Raw genomic sequence first — 25,279 nt, 5'->3', positions numbered from 1 at the left:
CACTCCTGCGAATCTCTCCATGCTTTTGGGCCTCGGTTTTCCCTTCTGGAAAATGGGTATGATGGGCTGAACCTCCTTCAACTTCTATAGAAAAGTAACAGAATGTGGGGGTTAAGAACATAGATCCTAGTATCAGATTCTTTCAAAAAATAACTTCGACACTGGGCAAATTTGCCCTCTCTGGGCCTCAGTTCCCTTATCTAGACAGTGGGGCTTATGACCCTCTCTACCTCCTAGGGCTGGGGTTTGGAATGGACACAGCACTGTCCTCAGCAAGCCTCCTCTTACTAGGAGGACAATTGCTACCTTTATCGATAGCCAGGCACTGCTGTTTTTATGTTACTTTTCATTCCTTCCATTTTTTTGATAGCAGAATATCTTAGATATAGAAGAATATAATGTGTGTACAGTTCATAGAACTATTCTCTTTGTAGCTGTCCACAGTCCTGTGAGCTAGACACACTCCTCATTTGCAGAGGAGGAAATGAAGGCTCAGGAAAGTGAAGGAACTTGCCCAGGACCACACAGTTGGCAAGGGGTGAAGCCCAGATTCTCGTCCTGCTGTCTCCTTGAGCCTCCTGGTACGAGGCAGAGTTTCCCAAGGCAGGCGAGAATGGGGCCTTGGCAGTCAGTGCTGCCAGAGCTCAGGAGGGGGAAGATGTAGAGGGGGCTGGGGGAGTCAGGGAAGGCTGCCTGGAGGAGAAAGTGTGGACTGGGCCTTGGGAGAGAAAGGCTGTGATATTGTCCAGAGGGCTGGACCTGAGGAATGGTCTGGAGGATGGGTTGTTGGAGGACCAGTGAGGAAGGTGTGTGAGGCCGGTGGAGGCCTTTGGCTGGGTAAGTGGCAGGACAGGAATGAGGAGTCCTGGGGAAGGAAGATGTATGCCAAGGCTGCTGGCTGCATTCTGGAAGCTTCTGGGCTCTGCCTGGAAGGCATCGACTGCCCCCATCCTTGGCCTGGGTCAGCAGATGGTCTGGCATACATGCTGCCTCTCCCCCGGATGAGGAGCGTCTCCCACGCCACTGCCCAGGTAGCTCCTGTCTCTCGGCCACAAGACAGAAGAGGACCAGCTTCCTGAAGGCTTAAGCCGCTTTTGATTTGCATTTCCTTGGTGATTAGTGATGTCAGGCACCATTTCATGGGCCTGTTGGCCATTTGTATGTCTTTTGAGAAATGTCTATTCAGGTCCTTTGCCTACTTTTTATCAGTTTTTGTTGTTTGTTTTGCTACTGAATCGTAGGAGTTCCTTCCACATTTTGGGTGTTAGCCCCTTATCAGATGCGTGGTTTGCAAATATTTTCTCCCATTAGTAGGTTGCCTGTCACTCTGTTGATGGTTTCCTTTGCTGTGTAGAAGCCCTTTAGCTTGGTGCAGTCCCCCTTGTCTATTTTTTTATTTTTTTTATTTTTTTTATTTTTTTTAACATCTTTATTGGGGTATAATTGCTTTACAATGGTGTGTTAGTTTCTGCTTTATAACAGAGTGAGTCAGTTATACATATATATATGTTCCCATATCTCTTCCCTCTTTGTCTCCCTCCCTCCCACCCTCCCTATCCCACCCCTCCAGACAGCCACAAAGAACCGAGCCGGTTTCCCTGTGCCATGCGGCTGCTTCCCACTGGCTATCTACCTTACGTTTGTTAGTATATATATGTCCATGTCTCTCTCTCGCCCTAACACACCTCACCCTTCCCCCTCCCCATATCCTCAAGTCTGTTCTCCAGTAGGTCTCTGTCTTTATTCCTGTTTTACCCCTAGGTTCTTCATAACATTTTTTTTTTCTTAAATTCCATATATATGTGTTAGCATACGGTATTTGTCCTTCTCTTTCTGACTTACTTCACTCTGTATGACAGACTCTAGATCTATCCACCTCATTACAAATAGCTCAATTTCGTTTCTTTTTATGGCTGAGTAATATTCCATTGTATATATGTGCCACATCTTCTTTATCCATTCATCCGACGACGGGCACTTAGGTTGTTTCCATCTCCGGGCTATTGTAAATAGAGCTGCAATGAACATTTTGGTACATGACTCTTTCTGAATTCTGGTTTCCTCAGGGTATATACCTAGTAGTGGGATTGCTGGGTCATATGGTAGTTCTATTTGTAGTTTTTTAAGGAACCTCCATACTGTTCTCCATAGTGGCTGAACCAATTCACATTCCCACCAGCAGTGCAAGAGTGTTCCCTTTTCTCCACACCCTCTCCAGCATTTATTGTTTCTAGATTTTTTGATGATGGCCATTCTGACTGGTGTGAGATGATATCTCATTGTAGTTTTGATTTGCATTTCTCTAATGATTAATGATGTTGAGCATTCTTTCATGTGTTTGTTGGCAGTCTGTATATCTTCTTTGGAGAAATGTCTATTTAGGTCTTCTGCCCATTTTTGGATTGGGTTGTTTATTTTTTTGTTATTGAGCTGCATGAGCTGCCTGTAAATTTTAGAGATTAATCCTTTGTCAGTTGATTCATTTGCAAATATTTTCTCCCATTCTGAGGGCTGTCTTTTGGTCTTGTTTATGGTTTCCTTTGCTGTGCAAAAGCTTTGAAGTTTCATTAGGTCCCATTTGTTTATTTTTGTTTTTATCTCCATTACTCTAGGAGATGGGTCAAGAAGGATCTTGCTGTGATTTATGTCATAGAGTGTTCTGCCTATGTTTTCCTCTAAGAGTTTGATAGTTTCTGGCCTTACATTTAGGTCTTTAATCCATTTTGAGCTTATTTTTGTGTATGGTGTTAGGGAGTGATCTAATCTCATACTTTTACATGTACCTGTCCAGTTTTCCCAGCACCACTTATTGAAGGGGCTGTCCTTTCTCCACTGTATATTCCTGCCACCTTTATCAAAGATAAGGTGACCATATGTGCATGGGTTTATCTCTGGGCTTTCTATCCTATTCCATTGATCTATCTTTCTGTTTTTGTGCCAGTACCATACTGTCTTGATTACTGTAGCTTTGTAGTATAGTCTGAAGTCAGGCAGCCTGATTCCTCCAGCTCCATTTTTTGTTCTCAAGATTGCTTTGGCTATTCGGGGTCTTTTGTGTTTCCATACAAATTGTGAAATTTTTTGTTCTAGTTCTGTGAAAAATGCCAGTGGTAGTTTGATAGGGATTGCATTGAATCTATAGATTGCTTTGGGGAGTAGAGTCATTTTCACAATGTTGATTCTTCCAATCCAAGAACATGGTATATCTCTCCATCTGTTTGTATCATCTTTAATTTCTTTCATCAGTGTCTTATAATTTTCTGCATACAGGTCTTTTGTCTCCTTAGGTAGGTTTATTCCTAGATATTTTATTCTTTTTGTTGCAATGGTAAATGGGAGTGTTTTCTTGATTTCACTTTCAGATTTTTCATCGTTAGTATATAGGAATGCCAGAGATTTCTGTGCATTAATTTTGTATCCTGCTACTTTACCAAATTCATTGATTAGCTCTAGTAGTTTTCTGGTAGCATCTTTAGGATTCTCTATGTATAGTATCATGTCATCTGCAAACAGTGACAGCTTTACTTCTTCTTTTCCGATTTGGATTCCTTTTATTTCCTTTTCTTCTCTGATTGCTGTGGCTAAAACTTCCAAAACTATGTTGAATAAGAGTGGTGAGAGTGGGCAACCTTGTCTTGTTCCTGACCTTAGTGGAAATGCTTTCAGTTTTTCGCCATTGAGGATGATGTTGGCTGTGGGCTTGTCATATACGGCCTTTATTATATTGAGGAAAGTTCCCTCTACACCTACTTTCTGCAGGGTTTTTATCATAAATGGGTGTTGAATTTTGTCAAAAGCTTTCTCTGCATCTATTGAGATGATCATATGGTTTTTCTCCTTCAATTTGTTAATATGGTTAATCACATTGATAGATTTGCGTATATTGAAGAATCCTTGCATTCCTGGAATAAACCCCACTTGATCATGGTGTATGATCCTTTTAATGTGCTGTTGGATTCTGTTTGCTAGTATTTTGTTGAGGATTTTTGCATCTATGTTCATCAGTGATATTGGCCTGTAGTTTTCTTTCTTTGTGACATCCTTGTCTGGTTTTGGTATCAAGGTGATGGTGGCCTCGTAGAATGAGTTTGGGAGTGTTCCTCCCTCTGCTATATTTTGGAAGAGTTTGAGAAGAATAGGTGTTAGCTCTTCTCTAAATGTTTGATAGAATTCGCCTGTGAAGCCATCTGGTCCTGGGCTTTTGTTTGTTGGAAGATTTTTAATCACAGTTTCAATTTCAGTGTTTGTGATTGGTCTGTTCATATTTTCTATTTCTTCCTGATTCAGTCTTGGCAGTTTGTGCATTTCTAAGAATTTGTCCATTTCTTCCAGATTGTCCATTTTATTGGCATAGAGTTGCTTGTAGTAATCCCTCATGATTTTTTGTATTTCTGCAGTGTCAGTTGTTACTTCTCCTTTTTCATTTCTGATTCTATTGGTTTGAGTCTTCTCCTTTATTTTCTTGATGAGTCTGGCTAATGGTTTATCAATTTTGTTTATGTTCTCAAAGAACCAGCTTTTAGTTTTATTGATCTTTGCTATTGTTTCCTTCATTTCTTTTTCATTTATTTCTGATCTGATTTTTATGATTTCTTTCCTTCTGCTAACTTTGGGGTTTTTTTGTTCTTCTTTCTCTAATTGCTTGAGGTGCAAGGTTAGGTTGTTTATTCGAGATGTTTCCTGCTTCTTAAGGTGGGCTTGTATTGCTATAAACTTCCCTCTTAGAACTGCTTTTGCTGCATCCCATAGGTTTTGGGTCGTTGTATCTCCATTGTCATTTGTTTCTAGGTATTTTTTAATTTCCTCTTTGATTTCTTCAGTGATCACTTCGTTATTAAGTAGTGTATTGTTTAGCCTCCATGTGTTTGTATTTTTTACAGATCTTTTCCTATAATTGATATCTAGTCTCATGGCGTTGTGGTCGGAAAAGATACTTGATACAATTTCAATTTTCTTAAATTTACCAAGGCTTGATTTGTGACCCAAGATATGATCTATCCTGGAGAATGTTCCATGAGCACTTGAGAAAAATGTGTATTCTGTTGTTTTTGGATGGAGTGTCCTATAAATATCAATTAAGTCCATCCTGTTTAATGTATCATTTAAAGCTTGTGTTTCCTTATTTATTTTCATTTTGGATGATCTGTCCATTGGTGAAAGTGGGGTGTTGAAGTCCCCTACTATGAATGTGTTACTGTCGATTTCCCCTTTTATGGCTGCTAGTTTTTGCCTTATGTATTGAGGTGCTCCTATGTTGGGTGCATAAATATTTACAATTGTTATATCTTCTTCTTGGATCGATCCCTTAATCATTATGTAGTGTCCTTCTTTGTCTCTTCTGATAGTCCTTATTTTAAAGTCTATTTTGTCTGATATGAGAATTGCTACTCCAGCTTTCTTTTGGTTTCCATTTGCATGGAATATCTTTTTCCATCCCCTTACTTTCAGTCTGTATGTGTCTCTAGGTCTGAAGTGGGTCTCTTGTAGACAGCATATATATGGGTCTTGTTTTTGTATCCATTCAGCCAATCTGTGTCTTTTGGTGGGAGCATTTAGTCCATTTACATTTAAGGTAATTATCGATATGTATGTTCCTATTCCCATTTTCTAAATTGTTTTGGGTTCGTTATTATAGGACTTTTCCTTCTCTTGTGTTTTTGTCTAGAGAAGTTCCTTTAGCATTTGTTGTAAAGCTGGTTTGGTGGTGCTGAACTCTCTCAGCTTTTGCTTGTCTGTAAAGGTTTTAATTTCTCCATCAAATCTGAATGAGATCCTTGCTGGGTAGAGTAATCTTGGTTGCAGGTTTTTCTCCTTCATCACTTTCAGTATGTCCTGCCACTCCCTTCTGGCTTGTAGAGTTTCTGCTGAGAGATCAGCTGTTAACCTTATGGGGATTCCCTTGTGTGTTATTTGTTGTTTTTCCCTTGCTGCTTTTAATATGCTTTCTTTGTATTTAGTTTTTGACAGTTTGATTAATATGTGTCTTGGCGTATTTCTCCTTGAATTTATCCTGTATGGGACTCTCTGTGCTTCCTGGACTTGATTAACGATTTCCTTTCCCATATTAGGGAAGTTTTCAACTATAATCTCTTCAAATATTTTCTCAGTCCCTTTCTTTTTCTCTTCTTCTTCTGGAACCCCTATAATTCGAATGTTGGTGCGTTTAATGTTGTCCCAGAGGTCTCTGAGACTGTCCTCAGTTCTTTTCATTCTTTTTTCTTTATTCTGCTCTGCAGTAGTTATTTCCACTATTTTATCTTCCAGGTCACTTATCCGTTCTTCTGCCTCATTTATTCTGCTATTGATCCCATCTAGAGTATTTTTCATTTCATTTATTGTGTTGTTCATCATTGTCTGTTTCATCTTTATTTCTTCTAGGTCCTTGTTAACTGCTTCTTGCATTTTGTCCATTCTATTTCCAAGATTTTGGATCATCTTTACTATCATTATTCTGAACTCTTTTTCAGGTAGACTGCCTATTTCCTCTTCATTTGTTAGGTCTGGTGGGTTTTTATCCTGCTCCTTCATCTGCTGTGTGTTTTTCTGTCTTCTCATTTTGCTTATCTTACTGTGATTGGGTTCACCTTTTTGCAGGCTGCAAGTTCGTAGCTCCCGTTGTTTTTGATGTCTGTCTCCAGTGGCTAAGGTTGGTTCAGTGGGTTGTGTAGGCTTCCTGGTGGAGGGGACTAGTGGCTGTGTTGTGGTGTATGAGGCTAGATCTTGTCTCTCTAGTGGGCAGGTCCACGTCTGGTGGTGTGTTTTGGGGTGTCTGTGGACTTATTATGATTTTAGGCAGCCTCTCTGCTAGTGGGTGGGGTTGTGTTCCTGTTTTGCTATATGGTTGGCATAGGTTGTCCAGCACTGTAGCTTGCTGGTCGTTGAGCGAAGCTGGGTGCTGGTGTTGAGATGGAGATCTCTGGGAGATTTTCGCCGTTTGATATTATGTGGGGCTGGGAGGTCTCTTCTTGACGAGTGTTCTGAAGTTGGCTCTCCCACCTCAGAGGCAGAGTCCTGACTCCTGGCTGGAGCAGCAAGAGCCTTTCATCCACTCGGCTCCCTCTGCTGCCCCAGCCGCGTTCACGAAACACCAGGAGCACAGTCTCAAAACCTCTCAGAGCTGGTAATTCCTTGGTTGACTTGTCCTCCTATCAGATTGAACTTTGTATTGCTGCCAGCAGTCAGTGAATAGTTTAAAGTTGCTGCCATGCATTCATTTCAGTTTCAATGCCCTGGGTAGTCTTCCTATTCCTCTCCTGCTCTCCAGACCTGTGCTGTCCAAAATGCTGGCCACAAGTCACCTGCTGGTCTTGGAGGGTCTCCTGGGGAGGCGGGGGCAGCTTTTTTCTTTCCTCAGTGCTTTGTCTAGTTTCACTTGCTCATAGGGTGCCACACGCAGACGCCTCACCTCCGGCGCTTCAGACCAGACTTCCTCTTGCGAAACGGCTGCCCCAGACACTGCAATTCAAGATGGCCCCCCTTGTCTATTTTTGCTTTTTGTTGCCTGCGTGTGTCCTTTTCTCCTGTTTCTCCTCCCTGCTGGCCTACACCTATCACTCAACAAATATTTCAGTGGCTGCAATGTCCTAGGCTCTGTCCTTGGCTGAGGGATCGTAGCCGATGAGACAGAGGGAGGGGTCCTTGTCTCATGGAGACTACGTTCTAGTTGGGGAGGTGAAAGCCAGCTAATAAAGAAACCATGTGATCTGTGATGTCAAGTGGTGATAAGGGCCATGGAGAAAACTGAAGCCCAGGGGAAGAGGTGAAAAAGGGTGAGGAGATGTTTTAAAATAAGGTGGTCAGGGCTTCCCTGGTGGCGCAGTGGTTGAGAGTCTGCCTGCCGATGCAGGGGACACGGGTTCGTGCCCCGGTCCAGGAAGATCCCACATGGCGTGGAGCGGCTGGGCCCGTGACCATGGCCGCTGAGCCTGTGCGTCCGGAGCCTGTGCTCCGCAACAGGAGAGGCCACAACAGTGAGAGGGCCGCGTACCGCAAAAAATAAATAAATAAATAAGTAAATAAGTAAATAAATAAAATAAGGTGGTCAGGGAAGGCTTCCCTGAGGAGGTGAGGCTGGAGGCAGGCTCTGAATGGAGGGAGGAGGGAGCATAGGGTGATCTGGGTGAAGAGCCTGCAGGCTGGGGTGCTGCAAACACGAAGGCCCTGACCTGGGAACAAGCTTGGCTGTTCGCTGGACAGAAAGAAGACCCTGGAGGAGTCATGGAAGGAGCGGGAGGCTGGCAAGGGCCCAGATTACGCAGGCCTTGTGGGGGGTTGGGAGGTGGGGTTGAGACTTACTCTACGAGGTGGGAGGCCATTAGGGTTCAGAGTGGAGGAGTGATGTTGATCTCCTCTTGTTTTTTTTGCCCACGCTGCACAGCTCGTGGGATCTTAGTGCCCCGACCAAGGATTGAACCCGGGCCCTGAGCAGTGAGAGTGTGAAGTCCTAACCACTGAACTGCCAGGGAATTCCCTCTTTGATTTCCATTTTTAAAAGATTGAGCTAGCTGCTCTACAGGGGCAAGTGTGGAGACCAGGAGGCCAGTTAGAGAGGTGAGGTGGTTAGAACCAGGGCGGAGCGGGCCGAGAACGGGCATCGAGTTTGGAAGCAGAGCTGACAGGACGTGCTGTGCTTCTAGGATTTTCTCCAGCAGATGCCCGGAGCTTTGGGCTGGGTGACGAGAGATGGGGGGGCCACACCTGGGTTTGACCTGCTATGGGCAGGGGACAGCTTTGTTATTCCTGGAGCTCCCAAGGGACTTGGGGCAGTCTGTCCCCAGCCACTCTTCCCTTCCCAGGGGCTGCCGGGAGGCCATCAAAAGGACTGCCTACGAGTTTGTGGAGATGAAGGCCAAGGAGGGCGTGGTGTACGTGGAGGTGCGCTACAGCCCACACCTGCTGGCCAACTTCAAAGTGGAGCCGATCCCCTGGAACCAGGCTGAGTGAGTGACCATCTGGAGGGCTGTGCCGGTGCTGTGGCAGGGTGGCCTGACCCAAGACCGCGAGGGGCAGCCTGGGAGGCCGTGGCCCAAGCAAGACTTTGGTCTGGCTCCCTGAACTGGCCCACAGCTTATCCAGTGACTCTTAGGGGTCCTGTCCTAACCCTGTAACCAAAGTGGGTTTGGCCCACTCCTGCCCCTCTGCCTGGACCCCAGGGATGTCTAAGCGGTACCACTCAACCACCTTGCTCCCTTCTAGCCATGACTCTGATACTTGTGGACAAGTGGGAATCACAACAGGTGAGCTTAGCTTAGCAGTGCCCTCCATCTTGGGTGGGAGGAGGGCTGTGTTTGACAACCCCCCGAACTGGGACAGTCTTCGCAGGTCTGGAAGCGTCCAGGCAGTTCCAAGGAAGCTGGAAGGGGGTGCGCTAGGGCTTGGGGCTATCTCCCTCGTCCTTTCCTCAGAGGCAGTAGGTTAGTGGGGCTGAGGGCTTCTCCTGGACGACCCCTCTTCCTCCTCTTTCTATCCTCCTTTCCTTCCCCTCTTTACTCCCCCGCCTCCCCTCCCTCCTCTGTCCCAGTCCCAGGGCTGTCCTTTAGGTCTGTCTTTGTCTCAGGCTCACCCCTACTCTTCTCTGCACACAGAGGGGACCTCACCCCGGATGAGGTGGTGTGTCTAGTGGACCAGGGCCTGCAAGAGGGAGAGCGAGACTTCGGGGTGAAGGTGCGGTCCATCCTGTGCTGCATGCGCCACCAGCCCAGTGAGTGTGACCTTGGCCCCGTCCCTGGCTGCCCATCTGATGCCACCACAACCTCCTGGCCGGGCACAGGGGCCATACCGGTCCCCATGGTCTCTCTTGAGCCCATCAGTTGGACCTCGGGTCTTCCTCCTGGGCAAGCTCAGAACTTCCTGCAACAGAATTTTCTCCCCAGGGAGGCTGAGCCTGGGAGCCATGTGACCTGCGGGAGGCTTAAAATCAAGGGAGGCTGAACGACAGAGAAAAGCCTAAGCCTGGTTCCCGTCAGGCCGCGGTCCTCCCTCGAGACCCTGTGGGCCAGGCCCCCCACCCCCTGTCAGGGCTGTGGAACCTGGGACTAGGTCTGAGCGCCAGGGCCTGAGGGGTCTCCCTGTGACTGACACTGGTCACATCTCCAGGGCTTGTGCTTCCAAGGCAGAGCCCCGCTGTGTGACTCTCTCCAGGTCACATCACCTCTCTGGATCTCAGACGTGCCTTGTCACAGGAGGTGATCGTAGTTACCCCATTCTCTGCTCTAAGGAGTAGTGAGCCCACGGCGAGGGGTTAGTGTCAACCTGCAGGGCCTCCCTGTGCAGAGTGGCTTGGGGTATTTTCTCTAATCCTCACAGGGGTCTAGGAGACAGGACCACCATCGTTTATCCCCGTTTAGCAGATGAGGAAACTGAGGTAGAGAGAGGCTCAATCAGGAAGGCACAAAGCCTGGAGCAGAACACAGGGCCATCTGGTTCCAAAGCCTGTGGTTGGTCATTCTTTTTAAAACACTTTACAATGACGAACGTTAGCAATGTGTTTAGTAACACTAGTGGGAGCTGTTTTAGGTTTAAATGTTAAACTGTGCGGACCTCCATCTCATCTGCTAAGTTGAGGGTGGGTGTGGGGATCAAGAGAGAGAATTGCTATTTGTCGTTTACTGAGCCCAGGCCCTGACCTCGGCGTCTCACACGTGCGGCCTCGGCAAAGCCTCGCTGCGACCGTGTGCCACAGCACACGGCCCCCCTCTGCGAGGAGAGGCCGCGGGGTCAGACCTTGAAGATGGGACGCTGGGCCCTCTGCCTTGTGCTGGCCTTGGGGGGGAGGGTCCTTCTCCTCCGTGCTGCTGCCAGAGGCCCGGCGGGCATCTCGCCCACAGGCTGGTCCCCCGAGGTGGTGGAGCTGTGTAAGAAGTACCGGCGGCAGACCGTGGTGGCCGTCGACCTGGCCGGAGATGAGACCATCCGAGGCAGCAGCCTCTTCCCCGAACACGTGCAGGCCTACGCGGTGGGTCCTGGGGGACGGAGGCAGAGGAGAGGCTGGCTCTGGGGGAGCCCCATGGGGAGCTGGTCTCTAATCCAGTAGCAGGAAGGCACACCGACTTCTGGGGGATCACGAGGCCTCCTGGGCTCCCAAGTGTGTGTGACTGGGTCTAGGACCTCTAGAGTTTGGGAATCTGGTATGAAAGAAAAAACCCCACTTGGTGCTGGAGGGTCCTGTGCTGGAGCCTTTCGGCCTAATGATTCGCTGTGTGACCTTGGGCGAGACTGTCTCTTCTCTGGGCCTGTTTCATCTGCTGGGGTGACTGACTGGGTTGGAGCAGACGTCTCGAAGCCTCATGCCCTGCTTCCCGTGGAAGGGGTGAAGCATGGGGTCGAGAGCAGGGGCTCTGGAATCTCTTCCTAGCGGTCTGACCTTGGTCGTGATACCTAATTCTCCTGAGTTTCAGTCCCTCCCCGCTCCCTGTAAGATAGGTATCAGAGCAGTTGTGAACATGACGTAAGGTATCCAAACCATTTCCTACAGTGTCTGACTCGTAATAACTGTCTAATAAAGGAGGGCTACCACTTAAATGATTACAAAAACGAAGCCCACCCGACCTCCCTGTCTGGGAGCCAGGCAGGTTGACTCAGCCCCAGAGTGTAGTGAAGGCAGGGCCTGCGGGGCCGAGCCCCAGGCCGCCCCTGACCGAGCCCTCGCCCTTACAGGAGGCCGTGAAGAGCGGCGTCCACCGCACGGTCCACGCCGGGGAGGTGGGCTCGGCCGAGGTGGTGAGAGAGGTGAGTGGCTGGGCAGGCGGTGGGGCCCTTCTCCTCGCTTGCCCCGCGGCCCACGCTGGGCTCCACGCTGCTTGTCAACAGGCCGTGGACGTGCTCAAGACCGAGAGGCTGGGGCACGGCTACCACACTCTGGAGGACCCGGCCCTCTACAACAGGCTGCGGCAGGAAAACATGCACTTCGAGGTGAAGGGCTGGGGAGGGGGAGGTCAGGGGAGCGGTGGAGAGCGCGGAGGGTCCAGCAGCCGCGGGCAGCGTGGGCCGCGGGCCTTGGAGCTGCTGGGTGGGGGGAGAAAGGCAGGACTGACGGCTCCTGGGACTCGGCTGCGGGGGGGCCGCTGTGATCGGGGCGAGAACGGCGCCGGAGGAGGTGGCGCCAGCTGGCCTGGGGACGGGGGTCAGCGTGGCCCTGGGGGCTTCGTGCCAGTCACCCACCTGCTCTTCCAGGTCTGCCCCTGGTCCAGCTACCTCACCGGCACCTGGAAGCCAGGCACGGAGCATGCAGTCGTTCGGTGAGGCCGGGTCCCCTGGGCTCCGTTCAGTTTTGTACTAGGAAAGCCAAGGGTGGGCAGGGGATGCAGGGACTGGGCGCTGGTCCCTGCGGGGTCTCCTGGGTGTGAAAGCTCTTCAAATGCTTGGGAAGCGGGCGCTATTGTCGCCGTCTTACAAGTGAGGAATCCAAAGTCCGGATGTGGTGTAACTTGATTATGAGGCCACCCAGCTATTGGATAGCACAGCTGGGGGCCCTGTAGCTCATCCAGCTATAGCAGAATGCCCTGCTACCCTAAGGGAAACTTCCACACTCCAGATTCCACCTCCTAGGAATTAGGAAGATGAGCCTCTCTTGCTCACGTGGGCTCCGCTCCTGGCCCCTCTGGGCACTCCCCCAGCACATCCTGAAGCTTTCCCCAGGAGAGCCTATCCCGTCCCCCCCCCACCCCACCCCGATGCTGCCCCTTAGGCTTAACCAAGAAGCTTTGGCCCTTCTTCGGGTTGCCCTGGGACTGAGCCCTGGGCAAGGCCTCGGGAGGGAGAAGCCGACCCAGAAGCTCACTAAGAGCTCGGGGTGCCCATATTCAGGCCAGCACTGATGGTCTGTCCGCCAAGCTTACGAGGAGAGGAGCTTGGGCTCGCTCACACTCTGATTGCGAGGCGGGCCTGAGCTGCTTTAGGAGTGTGGAGTGTGCAGTACCTACAGGACACCCAAGTGGAGGCTCTTGGAGGCATGTGGGCATCCAGCCTGTGGGCTGGAGAAAGACTCAGAGTCACCTAGAGATACGGTGGTTGAAGGAGAAGTGATGGCCTCAGCAGACAGTGGAGCACGAGGGCCTAGGATTCTGGTGACTGTCCTGCTGATGATGCTTTTGCAAAAATGTTCCTATAAAAGGGTTTCATCTTCAAGGAATTCATGGAAAAGACTCTGACAAGTACAGGTTTCTGGTAACTGACTATACTGCTGAACTGAATGCATAAGCATTTTCAGAACTCTAATGGAAAACCGATGAATTCATGAAAGTGCTAACAAAAGATCAAGGTAAAAAAAAATTACAAGGGACTGAGTGAACTGATGAGGATGATTATAATTTTTGTGATTTTCTGTTTGAGTTTAAAAAAAAAAAAAAAAAAAAAAAAGAGGGCCTAGGAGAGAATCCAGGACAGTGACACTGAAGGCACAGGCAGAGGAAAGCCAGAAGTGCGGCGTCCAAGAAAGCTAGGGAAAAGGTCAACAGTACAAAATTCTGCTCCACAAGTCAGGTGAGGTTAGAGCTAGGAAAAGTCCACTGGATTTAATAAGATGGTGGTCAGGGATTATGCTAAGAACAGTTCCCATGGCGCATCTGAAAAGTCAGATCTCCCAGGGGGGGCTGAGGACGGTTGGTGAAGGGGGCAGACAACTCTCTCGCAGAGTGCAGCTGTGAAGGGGAGGGCCAGAGGGGTGGGTAGCTAGAGCGGGCTGTTGCTTTTCTGGCCTCGCCAAGCCGGCCCCTCTCCTGCCTTTGCCTGGCTCTGGCCTGGCTGGATGGCTTTAAGTCTTGAGTTGCTAGTAATGTGGCCTTGGACAAGTCACCCGAGTTCCTCTGTACAACGAGAACCCTCCAGGCCTGTCCAAGGGTGCCATGCGGTTCAAAGGAGGGTGGATGTCCACGTGCAGAGACTGTTTACACAGCCGTAACAGAAGGCGCTTCTCCCCCTCCCCCCCACGCCCCTGCATTGTCCAGGTTCAAAAATGACCAGGCTAATTATTCCCTCAACACGGATGACCCACTCATCTTCAAGTCCACCCTGGACACTGATTACCAGATGACCAAACAGGACATGGGCTTCACTGAAGAGGAGTTTAAGAGACTGGTGAGTGGCTGTGTGCCTTGACTCTGGGCCCTGGGAGTGTGTGAGGCCTGCAGGTCCTGTCCAGGGCTCGGAAGCCCTGGAGAATGAGGGGTGAGTCTGCTGCAACAGGCCAGGCCAAGGCCGACCTGGAGTTCGATGCCTTCCGCCGAGAAGACATCTTCGGCTGAGATCCTGACCTAGGACTGGGTTTTTTATCCTCTGCTTGGGTCAAGTGCCTTGAAAGACTCTGAAAGCGGTCAACCATCTCCCCAGAAAGGTGTGCTCAGCTATACATTTTGCACACACTTTTCAGGCCACTCAGAGACCCCAGGATGAGCCCTTGATTTCAGTGGTTCTGATATCCCAAGTCTGTCCCTGCAGGACTGTCTCTCTGGCACTACACATCCCACCCTGTCTCTCAAAGGTTTCTCCAACCTCCTTCCTACATCTGTGTATCACGTCCTGCCACTTTAAGAACACAGAACCTCACAGTCTCTGCTCTGGCAGTTGCTGCCGCGTGACCCTGGACAGGGCCTCCCCGCTCTGAGCTTAAATGAATTGCCCGTGTTTAATGGACTGTCACTAGATTGCTAAGGACCCCCTCCTATGCGCTCTGGTTTCACTGTCCGCCGTGCTGGCCCTTCCAGAACATCAATGCGGCAAAGTCCAGTTTCCTCCCAGAAGATGAGAAGAGGGAGCTTCTTGATCTGCTCTATAAAGCCTATGGGATGCCACCTTTGGCCTCTGCAGGTATGTTTCTGACTCAGCTGCTGGGCTGGTGCCCTGCCCTGGCTCCCACCTGTCTTTCCGGGGACTTCTAGCAAGATGCCCTCCCTTCCTCTCCTGGGCAGCACCAGGGATGCGTGATGACTTCCTGGCTGGTGGTCCTCCCTCACTGCACAGGCTCGCTTCCTGCATAATGCTGTCTTGAGGCTGGTCTGAGGAGGAGCCTTTCTCAAGCCCACTCCCAAGGTCTTGGCAACTTAGGGCATCTCCAGGGCTGCCCAAAGCCAAGGGCAGGGAGTTGAGCCAAGGGTGCAGCTAGGTTCTGCTTCCTTCCTTCCTGTGTGGCCTTGACAGAGCCTTTCCTTGCTCCAAGCCTCAGTCTCCCCATCTGTAGAAAGGGGTTCCTCTCTGGCTCTGATGTTCTGATTTTTATTTTTTTTATGTCCTGGGTACTACAACTTGCCTCACCTTTCTGCTTCTCTTGGCAAGCAGGGCAGTGTCCCTGAAGACATCGTGGCCACCTCTCAGAGTCCTTACCCTGTGGATGGAGTCCTCACAACTCCCTTTACTCCTTCCAGGCAGACTATGATTTCCAGAGTCGGCTACTGATGCTCGTGAAGCCCACCTGCCTGTTTCTGTACACACATATACCTCCGCCTGGCCGTGTCTCTCCTCTGATTGTGTGCCCGGGCCAGGATCAGGGCCTGTGGCTGGTTGAATCTGAATCCCTCCCTCCTATGGTAACGTGTGCTGAAAATCTGGTGCTTAATAAAGAAACCAACAGCTGGGGTTGTGCAGCATGTGGTGTGTGGTGCTGCGGTCGGAGCGGGCCAACTTGGGTTTGTGGAGAACGGAAGGAGCCCCTGGGGCCCCCAGGCGCAGGCAGCCTGCCCAGCAGCAGGGTCCCGAGAGCCCGGTGGGCTCTGTGAATGGGAAGGGGGGGCAAAGCGGGGCCCAAAGCTTGCTCTCCGTCCAGAAGAAACCAGGCTTCTCTTGAAGGCTTATCTGCTTAAATGCTCCCTGAACTCTTAACCCCCTCCTACTCTAGGTCCTAAGGGGGGAAACCTTCCTTTTGGGTTCCCAAAGCCGTGAATTGGGGTGAGAGAGGGTGAGGTGGAAGATGATTCTTCAGATACTGGCCTGAGGTGTGGTGCCGGCCTCTGCGGTACCCCGGCATCTTCTCAGGTGCTTCATTCCGTGGAAGCGATGGGTCCCAGCTAATCACGGCCTTGGGGAAACAAGGCCCAGCCCCTACTTTTGCTGTTTAACGGAGAAATAATCATCTTAAACCTATCACACAAATCATCAGCATTTATTTCCTGGGTCCTAGGTGTCACTTATCTTGGTAGGAAGGGCAAACAGTTAATCAGAGTTTTGAGCACAAGATCCCTTCGCTAAAAATGGATCTGTGAAGCTCCATGAGGGAACCTCAGAGCTGCATAGATGGTCAAAGAGTTTAACTTACAATGGCTTCCAAAATAAAAGGTAAATTGTCAGCTCCCTCTCTCTCTGCTGAGAAAAGGTTTAAAGTTTCTAAAAAGTTTAAAAGTGCTTCTTAAAAAAGGGGTAAGACGGTCCTGACACGGCAGGCTGGCTGGGTTGGAGAAGAGGGGGCAGGGCTGGAACGCGGTCCCTGCCCGGCTGTTCATCCAGGGGGCAGGACCCAGCCCCTGAGTCCCAGCACCCGCTGAATAAATAACATCCTGTGGTTACAGTGTCTTGAAAGTGTACCCGGGCAAGTGAGGAGGTGGTGGGAGCGTGGAGCCTGGGGGTGTGGGCAGAGGGCCTTCCCAGGGTAGGGGCCACGGGAGCCTCTGGGGCTGCCTTTCAGTCTGGCCTGGCTTGCCTGGAACACATTGCTCAGAGGAAAGGCTGCTGGGCCAGTGCCAGGGCTTTCCGTCCACGGCGCGTCTCTCTCCCAGCCTCCTCGGGCAAGGTCATGTTCAAGATGAGGTGGTCCCATCGCTGCTCTTGGGCTGGTTGCTACCTTCCTTGTCTGGGGTGCCCACCTCCGCCTGTCCTTCTGCAGAGGAGAGAGAAAGGAGCATATACACAAATGTAATGCATAGAAAGAGGTCCAGAGGGGCCCAGCCACAGCAGTAACAGTGGATAAACCCTGGGGAGCAGGACAGGACGGGGGGGGGGGGGGTAGTAGCTAAAGGGAACTCTAGCCTAGTCTGTAACATTTTAATTTCTACAAAGAAAATGTACATGTGCTGTTACTAGTATAATTAAAGGGAAGAAAAGGCCAGGATCATGGATGGATGCTTGTAGCTGGGGAGGGTCAGGATATTTGTGTGGGGTGTCTAGAGTCCCAGCACGTGCTCAGCATGCAGTAGTTCTTGTAAGACAGAGAAGGGCATCAGAAGATGCCAGCCCAGGGGAGCACCAGGGGTGGCCTGCAGCAGGGGCTGGGGTGGAGCCCGTCGCTGTTTCACTGTGCTGTGTCCCCACCAGACCACCCCCATCTCCCTCTCTGGCCTCTGTCTTTGCATCCTTAGGCTAAGCCCTTCACGTGACTAGGGAGAAACTACCCTGCGCCCAGATCCTGAGGCTGCGGACTGGCAAGTACTTTCCATGCAGTCATCCATGCAGCCTGGAGGTGTGATGAGGGTCATGATACGACTTGGATGAGAAAAACAAGGCTCAGAGAGGTGAACTGAGTTGCCTGAGAGCCAAACAGTGGAGGGAGCAGTGTCCCTTCCACTAACTAGAAGGCTGCCGCCTAAAGGAGCGCTCTCTAGGGTTTGTAAAGACCCATCACTGACACCGCCTCATTCTGCCCTGGCAGCTGGCTTCAGAGGTGGGGTTAGTGGTAGTGAGGGGTGCAGGGAGAACTTGGACACCTGTGCCTCAGGTCACCTCCTATGATGGGGCAGGGCCTGTAGCAAAGGCTGGGTCCCAGAGGGTCCTCCTGGCCCACTGGAAACCTGACAAATTAGACTGCACTTCAGGCAGATTTCCCAGTCTGTGATGCCCTATTTGGTCCGAAGCCTCCCGCCCTGGCGAGCAAGAATATTTTCGTTAAATTCCGCAGTAACTGCCGCTCTGCCATTTCCTTGCTGTGGGACCTCAGGCAATTTATTTAATCTCTCCAAGCCTCTGCTTCCTGATCTATGAAGTGAGGATGATGACATCCCTGCCCCTCTGTGGTCACCTGGCACATGGGACAGCTCAGCCAGGGGCAAGGCTTCCTCTGTGCAGGTCCCAGCTCTCTTCTGGCCCACAGAGAGGTCCCCAAGCATTTTCCTCTCCAACCAGCAGCCCTGGGACTCCCTCGGGGCAGTTTCAGAGCAGGATTCGGAAAGTTTCCCGGTCACGTGCTGCCGAGCAGTGCGTTCATATTCCTCCATGCCCTGCTGGTTGGTTACGTTTCATTATTCGGCCAAGTAAGGAAACGTTTGTGCTCCCCGCGTAAGGAAACATCAGAGAAGACAAAGGTTCGCACACAAAGGGCTTGGGGAGCGTTAACACACAGGACTTGGAGAGGCCTTGGCCGCCAGGCCTCAGGACAGGCCAAGGCTGTGGCCCCTCCTCCCCTGCCTGGGCTCCGCCTCAGTTTCCCGGGAGCTTTAGGCAAATAGAAGTTCCAGGGCCTGCAGGATCAGAACCTGTATTCCCCGTACTCCCACTCCCTCGGTGAGTCCGCTGGACTGAGCACGGCTCGCAGATGTGCCAGTGGAAGCTGCTCATTGCAGGACCTACTGGAAGGTTCCTCGGCCAGTCACTCTGGCCTGCACTGCGCCAGGAGCACCTCACTGCCTTGCGGTGAGCGCTACTCCTTCCTCAGGTCCCCCTTTTAACTGTCCGTCACCCTGGCAGACAGCTGCCAGGACACCAGGTACCTCAGGGATCTCGAATCGGACAGGGGTGGGAGCAGGCATTAGAGGGCCTGGGCAGGTGGATGAGTGACTACACTGAGTTGAAGGAGATAGAAAACCGTTCACCAGAGCAGACGCAGATGGCCTGGCAGCAGGCCTGGCGTGGCAGCTGGGCGTGCTGGTCAGTGAACAGCCATTGACTAGGCACCTCTGCCGGGTGCCAAACGCCACCAGGCACCGAGGGCCCAGGATGCGGATCCCAGAGGAGAGGCCCTGTGCACAGGGGGCTGTGGAGGCGGCCAAGGGAAGAGGCGCCTCCCCTGCCAGAGAGGGCAATGACGGCTTCTCGGCAGAGCGGTCTGGGCCTCTAAGAAAGAGGAAAAGCCAGCCTGGCAAGGGGAGGGCAGGCAGGACCACACAGAGGGAGAGTGCGGCAAGGCTCATTAGGGACTTTCAGGAAACAGAAGTCCCTTCCTCAGGCTGGACCAGAGGCGCAGGGGAGAAAGATGGGAGCAGAGGCTGGAGGGAAGCAGGGTGAGACCCGGGGAGGCTCCCACGCCTGGTGAGGAGTTCAGGCCGCAGGACAAGGGAGGGCTGACAGACTGCTGACGGGACGGGACGGCACGGGGAGGGAGGGTGGGGTCCCTGGGGGAGCTAGGACTGGTGAGGGATGTTCTAGCAAAGGAAACCGTGAGATGAAGGGGGGCGGACGCAGGGTCAGACGCACGATGGGACAGGGGATTTAAATGAACCCTGCTGGCAGCTGTCCAGCAGGAGGGTCTGGGCGGGGATGGATCAGGGAGGCCCGGGCAGAGGCCGCTGCGGTGCTGGGAGTGGTGTGAGCCAGGTGGTGGCTGCGGGGACAGAGAGAAGCAGAGGGACTGGGGAGGGACTCTGGAGGAGAAGTGACAGGGCCTGTGGGTGGACGGGGAGGCTGAGGGGAAAGGGAAGCACCGGGGTGCCTGGCCAGAGGGTCCTCACGGCCAGAGACGCTGGCACCCTCTAGCCTAGGGAGTGACTGCCCTCTGCCACTGACCGTGGGCCTGGGGTCTGATTTAAATGCAGTTTCTTCTCTGAGAAAGAGGGGGCAGGCTAGGACTTAAGAAGTCAGTCCCGGAGCCCAGAAGAGGGTCTCCCACCAGGAGTGCTTGAACCCGAGAGTACCCGTGGGTTCTGACCTGCGCCCTCGAGGGCTAGCTCGCCCATGTCGCCAGCCAGCTTCCGTACGCTTACGGCCTCGGAGTCTCCCTGGATGTCAGGGACTGCGTTCCGGCGGCCCGTCCGGTCACAGGAGATGAAGTCCGAGTAGGAGGACTCGACCTCCATCATGCCTGTCGCATCGCTCTTCAGGCCTGTGGGGACAAGGGCAGGAGCGCAGAGGTGAACCCTGGTGCATCCTGCACAGGGGACTCAGCTTGGGGCCCAGCACTGATGTCTTTTGACAAACCGACAGTTATTGCCTTGCTCGCTGACAACAAAACAGAAAGCACAGAAAAGTAGAAAGAACAAAATAAGTCATGCATAATTTTATACCCCAAAAGCCACCACTAACGTTTTAAAGAACATCTTTTGTGTTATCTCTAAGTAAAGTTCATGATAACTATCTACACGTTTATCAACACCATGTACCAGGCACTGGCTAGGGGCCGCAGATGCAGCAACGAACAAGTCAGCCGTGGTCCTTGTCCTCAGGGAGCTTACAGTCTACTGGGTCATTTAGCGTAATTACCTAATACCTAAGTAATTACCACAGTGCTCCGGACTTCCAGGGAGAAGGCAGGGTACCAGAGTGACTACCAGGGCCTGACCAAGGCTTGGGGGTCAGGAAGTGACATTTCAGTCGAGAACCTAGGAGGAATAGATAGACAAGGAGTCTAGACAAGGAGTGAGGGGAAGAGCACGTATGAAGGCTCTGTGGAGCAAAGGCACAGTGGGATGGAAGAAACGTAAGTGCCGTGGGCTGGGGAACTGTGGGAGAGGGGCCAAGGCACCGAGGATGCTGCTGAGTTGGGCAGGGGCCTGATCACATCTTCAATTTGGTCCCTGAGGGGTTGAGGCTCATGAATGTTCAGATTAGCATTTTCAAAGATGACTCTGGCACCTAAGGTGAGCAGACCTGAATGGGGGCCAGCTAGGGGGCTCCTGCAAAAATTCAGGTGTGAGAAGATGGTGGGTGAAGCAGGGTTGGAAGAAGGTATTGCATGCAAATAGAAATCAAAAGCAAGGGGGAGTAGCAGTACTCATATGAGACGAAACAGACTTTAAAATAAAGGCTGTTATAAGAGACAAAGAAGGAAGGATGCTACATAATGACCAAGGGGCCAGTCCAAGAAGAATACATAACAATTGTAAATATATATGCACCCAACATAGGAGCACCTCAATATATAAGGCAAATACTAACAATCATAAAGGGAGAAATCGACAGTAACACAATAGTGGGGGACTTGAACACCCCACTTTCATCAATGGCCAGATCATCCAGACAGAAAATCAATAAAGAAACACAGGCCTTAAATGACACATTAGACCAGATGGACTTAATTGATATTTATAGAGCATTCCATCCAAAAGCAGCAGAATATACATTCTTCTCAAGTGCACATGGAACATTCTCCAGGACTGACCACATGCTGGGCCACAAAGTAAGCCTCGGTAAATTTAAGAACAGTGAAATCATATCAAGTATCTTTTCTGACCACAATGCTATGAGATTAGCAATAAACTACAAGAAAAAAACTGTAAAAAACACAAACACATGGAGGCTACACAATATGCTACTAGACGACCAATGGATCACTGAAGAAATCAAACAGGAAATCAAAAAATACCTAGAGAAAAATGAAAATGAAAGCACAATGATCCAAAACCTAAGGGATGCAGCAAAAGCAGTTCTAAGAGGGAAGTTTATAGCAATACAATCCTACCTCAAGAAACAAGAAAAATCTCAAATAAACAACCTAACCTTACACCTAAAGCAACTAGAAAAAGAACAAATAAAACCTACAGTTAGGAGAAGGAAAGAAATCATAAAGATCAGAGCAGAAATAAATGAAACTGAGACGAAGAAAACGATATGAAACTAAAAGCTGGTCCTTTGAAAAGATAAACAAAATCGATAAACCTTTAGCCAGACTCATCAAGAAGAAAAGAGAGAGGACTCAAATCAATAAAATTAAAAATAAAAAGGAGAAGTAACAACCGACACCACAGAAATACAAAGGATCTTAAGAGACTACTAACAGGGACTTCCCTGGTGGTCCAGTAAGACTCCATGTTCCCAATGCAGGGGGCCCGGGTTCGATCCCTGGTGAGGGAACTAGATCCCGCATGCATGTTGCAACAGAGAAGCCCGCATGCCGCAACTAAACATGCCACAACGAAGATCCCGCATGTTGCAACTAAGACCCAGTGCAGCCTAAAAAAGAAAGAAAAGGACTACTACAAGCAACTGTAGCCAATAAAACAGACAACCTGGAGGAAATGTACAAATTCTTAGAAAGATACAATCTCCCAAGACTGAACCAGGAAGAAACAGAAAATATGAACAGACCCATCACAAGTACTGAAATTGAAACTGTGATTAAAGAACCCCCAACAAACAAAAGTCTAGGACCCAATGGCTTCACAGATGAATTCTATCAAACATTTAGAGAAGAGCTAACACCTGTCCTTTTGAAACTGTTTCACAAAACTGCAGAGGAAGGAAAACTCCCAAACTCATTCTGTGAGGCCACTATCACCCTGATACCAAAACCAGACAAAGATACCACAAAAAAAAGAGAAAATTACAGGCCAATATCATTGATGAAAACAGACATAAAAATCCTCAACAGAAACTTCCATGGTGGCGCAGTGGTTAAGAATCCACCTGCCAACGCAGGGGACATGGGTTCGAGCCCTGGTCCGGGGAGATCCCACATGCTGTGGAGCAAATAAGCCCATGTGCCACAACTACTGAGCCTGCACCCTGGAGCCCACAAGCCACAAATACTGAAGCCCACCAGCCTACAGCCCATGCTCCGCAACAAAGAGAAGCCACTGCTTGCCGCAACTAGAGAAAGCTCGCACGCAGCAATGAAGACCCAGTGCAGCAAAAGAAAACAAACAAACAAACAAACCACCTCAACAAAATACTAGCAATCTGAGTCCAACAGTACATTAAAAGGATCATACACCATGATCAAGTGGGATTTATCCCAGGGATGCAAGGATTTTTCAATATCAGCAAACCGATCAATGTGATAACACCACATCAACAAACTGAAGAATAAAAACCATATGATCATCTCAATAGATGCAGAAAAAGCTTTTAACGAAATTCAACACCCACTTATGATAAAACTCTCCAGAAAGTGGGCTTAGAGGGAACATACCTCAACATAATAAAGCCACATACGACAAACCTACAGCTAACATCATACTCACCGGTGAAAAGCTAAAAGCATTTCCTCTAAGACCAGGAACAAGAAAGGATGTCCACTCTTGCCACTTTTATTCAACACAGTTTTGGGAGTCCAAGCTACAGCAATCAGAGAAGAAAAAGAAATAAAAGGAATCCAAATCGGAAAAGAGGAGGTAAAACTGTCACTGTTTGCAGATGACATGATACTATACATAGAAAATCCTAAAGACACTACCAGAAAACTACTAGAGCTCATCAATGAATCTGGTAAAGTTGCAGGTTACCAGATTAATACACAGAAATCTGTTGCATTTCTACACACTAATAATGAAAGATCAGGAAGAGAAATTCAAGAAATAATCCCATTTACCACTGCATCAAAAAGAATAAAATACCTAGGAATAAGCCTACCTACGGAGACAAAAGACCTGTACTCCGAAAACTATAAGATGCTGATGAAAGAAATCAAAGACAACACAAACAGATGGAGAGATATACCGTGTTCTTGGATTGGAAGAATCAATACTATCAAAATGACTATACTACCCAAGGCAATCTACAGATTCAATGCCATCCCTATCAAATCACCAATGGCATATTTCACAGAACTAGAACAAAAAATCTTAAAATTTGTATGGAGACACAAAAGACCCCGAATAGCCAAGGCAATCGTGAGAAAGAAATATCAGGCTCCCTGACTTAGGACTATACTACAAAGCTATAGGCATAAAAACAGTATGGTACTGGCACAGAAACAGAAATATAGATCAATGGAACAGGACAGAAAGCCCAGAAATAAACCCACGCACCTGTGGTCAATTAATCTACGACAAAGGAGGCAAGACTATACAATGGAGGAAAGACAATCTCTTCAATAAATGGTGCTGGGAAGACTGGACAGCTACATGTAAACACATGAAATTAGAACACTCTATAACACTGTACACAGACATAAACTAAAAATGGATTAAAGACCTAAATTTGAGACCAGATGCTGTAAAACTCTTAGAGGAAAACATAGGCAGAACACTCTCTGGCATAAATCGCAGCAATATCTTTTTTGATCCATCTCCCAGAGTAATGGAAATAAAAACAAAAATAAATGGGATCTAATTATACTCAAAAGCTTTTGCACAGCAAAGGAAACCATAAACAAAATGAAAAGACAACCCACAGAATGGGAGAAAATATTTGCAAATGATGTCACCGACAAGGGATTAGTTTCCCAAATTTACAAACAGCTCATGCGGCTTAATATCAAAACAAACAACCCCATCAAAAAATGGGCAGAAGATCTAAGTAGACATTTCTCCAAAGAAGACATACAGATGAAGAGGCACATGAAAAGATGTTCAATGTCACTAATTATTAGAGAAATGCAAATCAAAACTATAATGAGATATCACCTCACACCAGTCAGAACAGCTATCATCAAAAAATCCACAAACAACAAATGCTGGAGAGGGTGTGGAGAGAAGGGAACCCTCCTACACTGTTGGTAGGAATGTAAATTAGTGCAGCCACTATGGAAAACAGTATGGAGGTTCCTTAAGAAACTAAAAATTGATCTACCATATGATTCTGCAATCCCACTCCTGGGCACGTACCCGGAGAAAGACATGGTCCAAAAGGATACATGCACCCCAGTATTCACTGCAGCACTGTTGACAATAGCCAAGACATGGAAGCAACCTAAATGCCCATTGACAGAAGAATGGATAAAGAAGATATGGTACATATATACAATGGAGTATTACTCAGCCTTTAAAGAGAATGAAATAATGCCATTTGCAACAACATGGATGGACCTAGAGATTGTCATACTGAGTGAAGGAAGTCAGAGAAAGAGAAATATCATATGATATCACTTATATGCGAATCAAAAAAGATACAAATGAACTTATTTATGAAACAGAAACAGACTCACAGATTTAGAGAACAAGCTTATGGTTACCAGGGGGGAAGAGTGGGGAAGAGGAATAGTTAGGGTGTTTGAGATTGACGTGTACACACTGCTATATTTAAGATGGATAGGACTTCCCTGGTGGCGCAGTGGTTAAGAATCCGCCTGTCGGGCTTCCCTGGTGGCGCAGTGGTTGAGAGTCCGCCTGCCGATGCAGGGGACACGGGTTCGTGCCCTGGTCTGGGAAGATCCCACATGCTGCAGAGAGGCTGCGCCCGTGAGCCATGGCCGCTGAGCCTGCACGTCTGGAGCCTGTGCTTGCTCCGCAACGGGAGAGGCCACAACAGTGAGAGGCCCACGTACCGCAAAAAA

The 25,279-nt window shown here is 49.3% G+C and overlaps 2 protein-coding genes across 2 annotated transcripts in view; one reads left to right on the top strand and one right to left on the bottom strand.

The window, feature by feature from the left end:
* The window catches only part of ADA (adenosine deaminase), a 34,611-nt gene extending 19,036 nt beyond the window's left edge, over positions 1-15,575 (top strand). The window contains exons 4-12 of the mRNA XM_007464776.1: positions 8,796-8,939; positions 9,585-9,700; positions 10,827-10,954; positions 11,656-11,727; positions 11,809-11,910; positions 12,172-12,236; positions 13,944-14,073; positions 14,700-14,802; positions 15,271-15,575. Coding sequence (XP_007464838.1) covers positions 8,796-8,939; positions 9,585-9,700; positions 10,827-10,954; positions 11,656-11,727; positions 11,809-11,910; positions 12,172-12,236; positions 13,944-14,073; positions 14,700-14,802; positions 15,271-15,284 — 874 coding nt within the window. The 3' untranslated portion in view covers positions 15,285-15,575. The remainder of the gene's footprint in view (positions 1-8,795; positions 8,940-9,584; positions 9,701-10,826; positions 10,955-11,655; positions 11,728-11,808; positions 11,911-12,171; positions 12,237-13,943; positions 14,074-14,699; positions 14,803-15,270) is intronic.
* A 1,121-nt stretch (positions 15,576-16,696) lies between these two features.
* PKIG (cAMP-dependent protein kinase inhibitor gamma) overlaps positions 16,697-25,279 on the bottom strand; it is a 38,393-nt gene continuing 29,810 nt past the window's right edge. Inside the window, exons 3-4 of the mRNA XM_007464775.1 lie at positions 19,778-19,951; positions 16,697-16,801 (exon numbers count right to left, since the gene is read on the bottom strand). Coding sequence (XP_007464837.1) covers positions 16,722-16,801; positions 19,778-19,928 — 231 coding nt within the window. The 5' untranslated portion in view covers positions 19,929-19,951 and the 3' untranslated portion in view covers positions 16,697-16,721. The remainder of the gene's footprint in view (positions 16,802-19,777; positions 19,952-25,279) is intronic.

The sequence above is a fragment of the Lipotes vexillifer genome, unplaced genomic scaffold, assembly GCF_000442215.2.
Source record: "Lipotes vexillifer unplaced genomic scaffold, Lipotes_vexillifer_v1.1 scaffold53, whole genome shotgun sequence".
NCBI classification, from domain to species: domain Eukaryota; kingdom Metazoa; phylum Chordata; class Mammalia; order Artiodactyla; family Lipotidae; genus Lipotes; species Lipotes vexillifer.
This window is presented reverse-complemented; position numbering and strand designations above follow the sequence as displayed.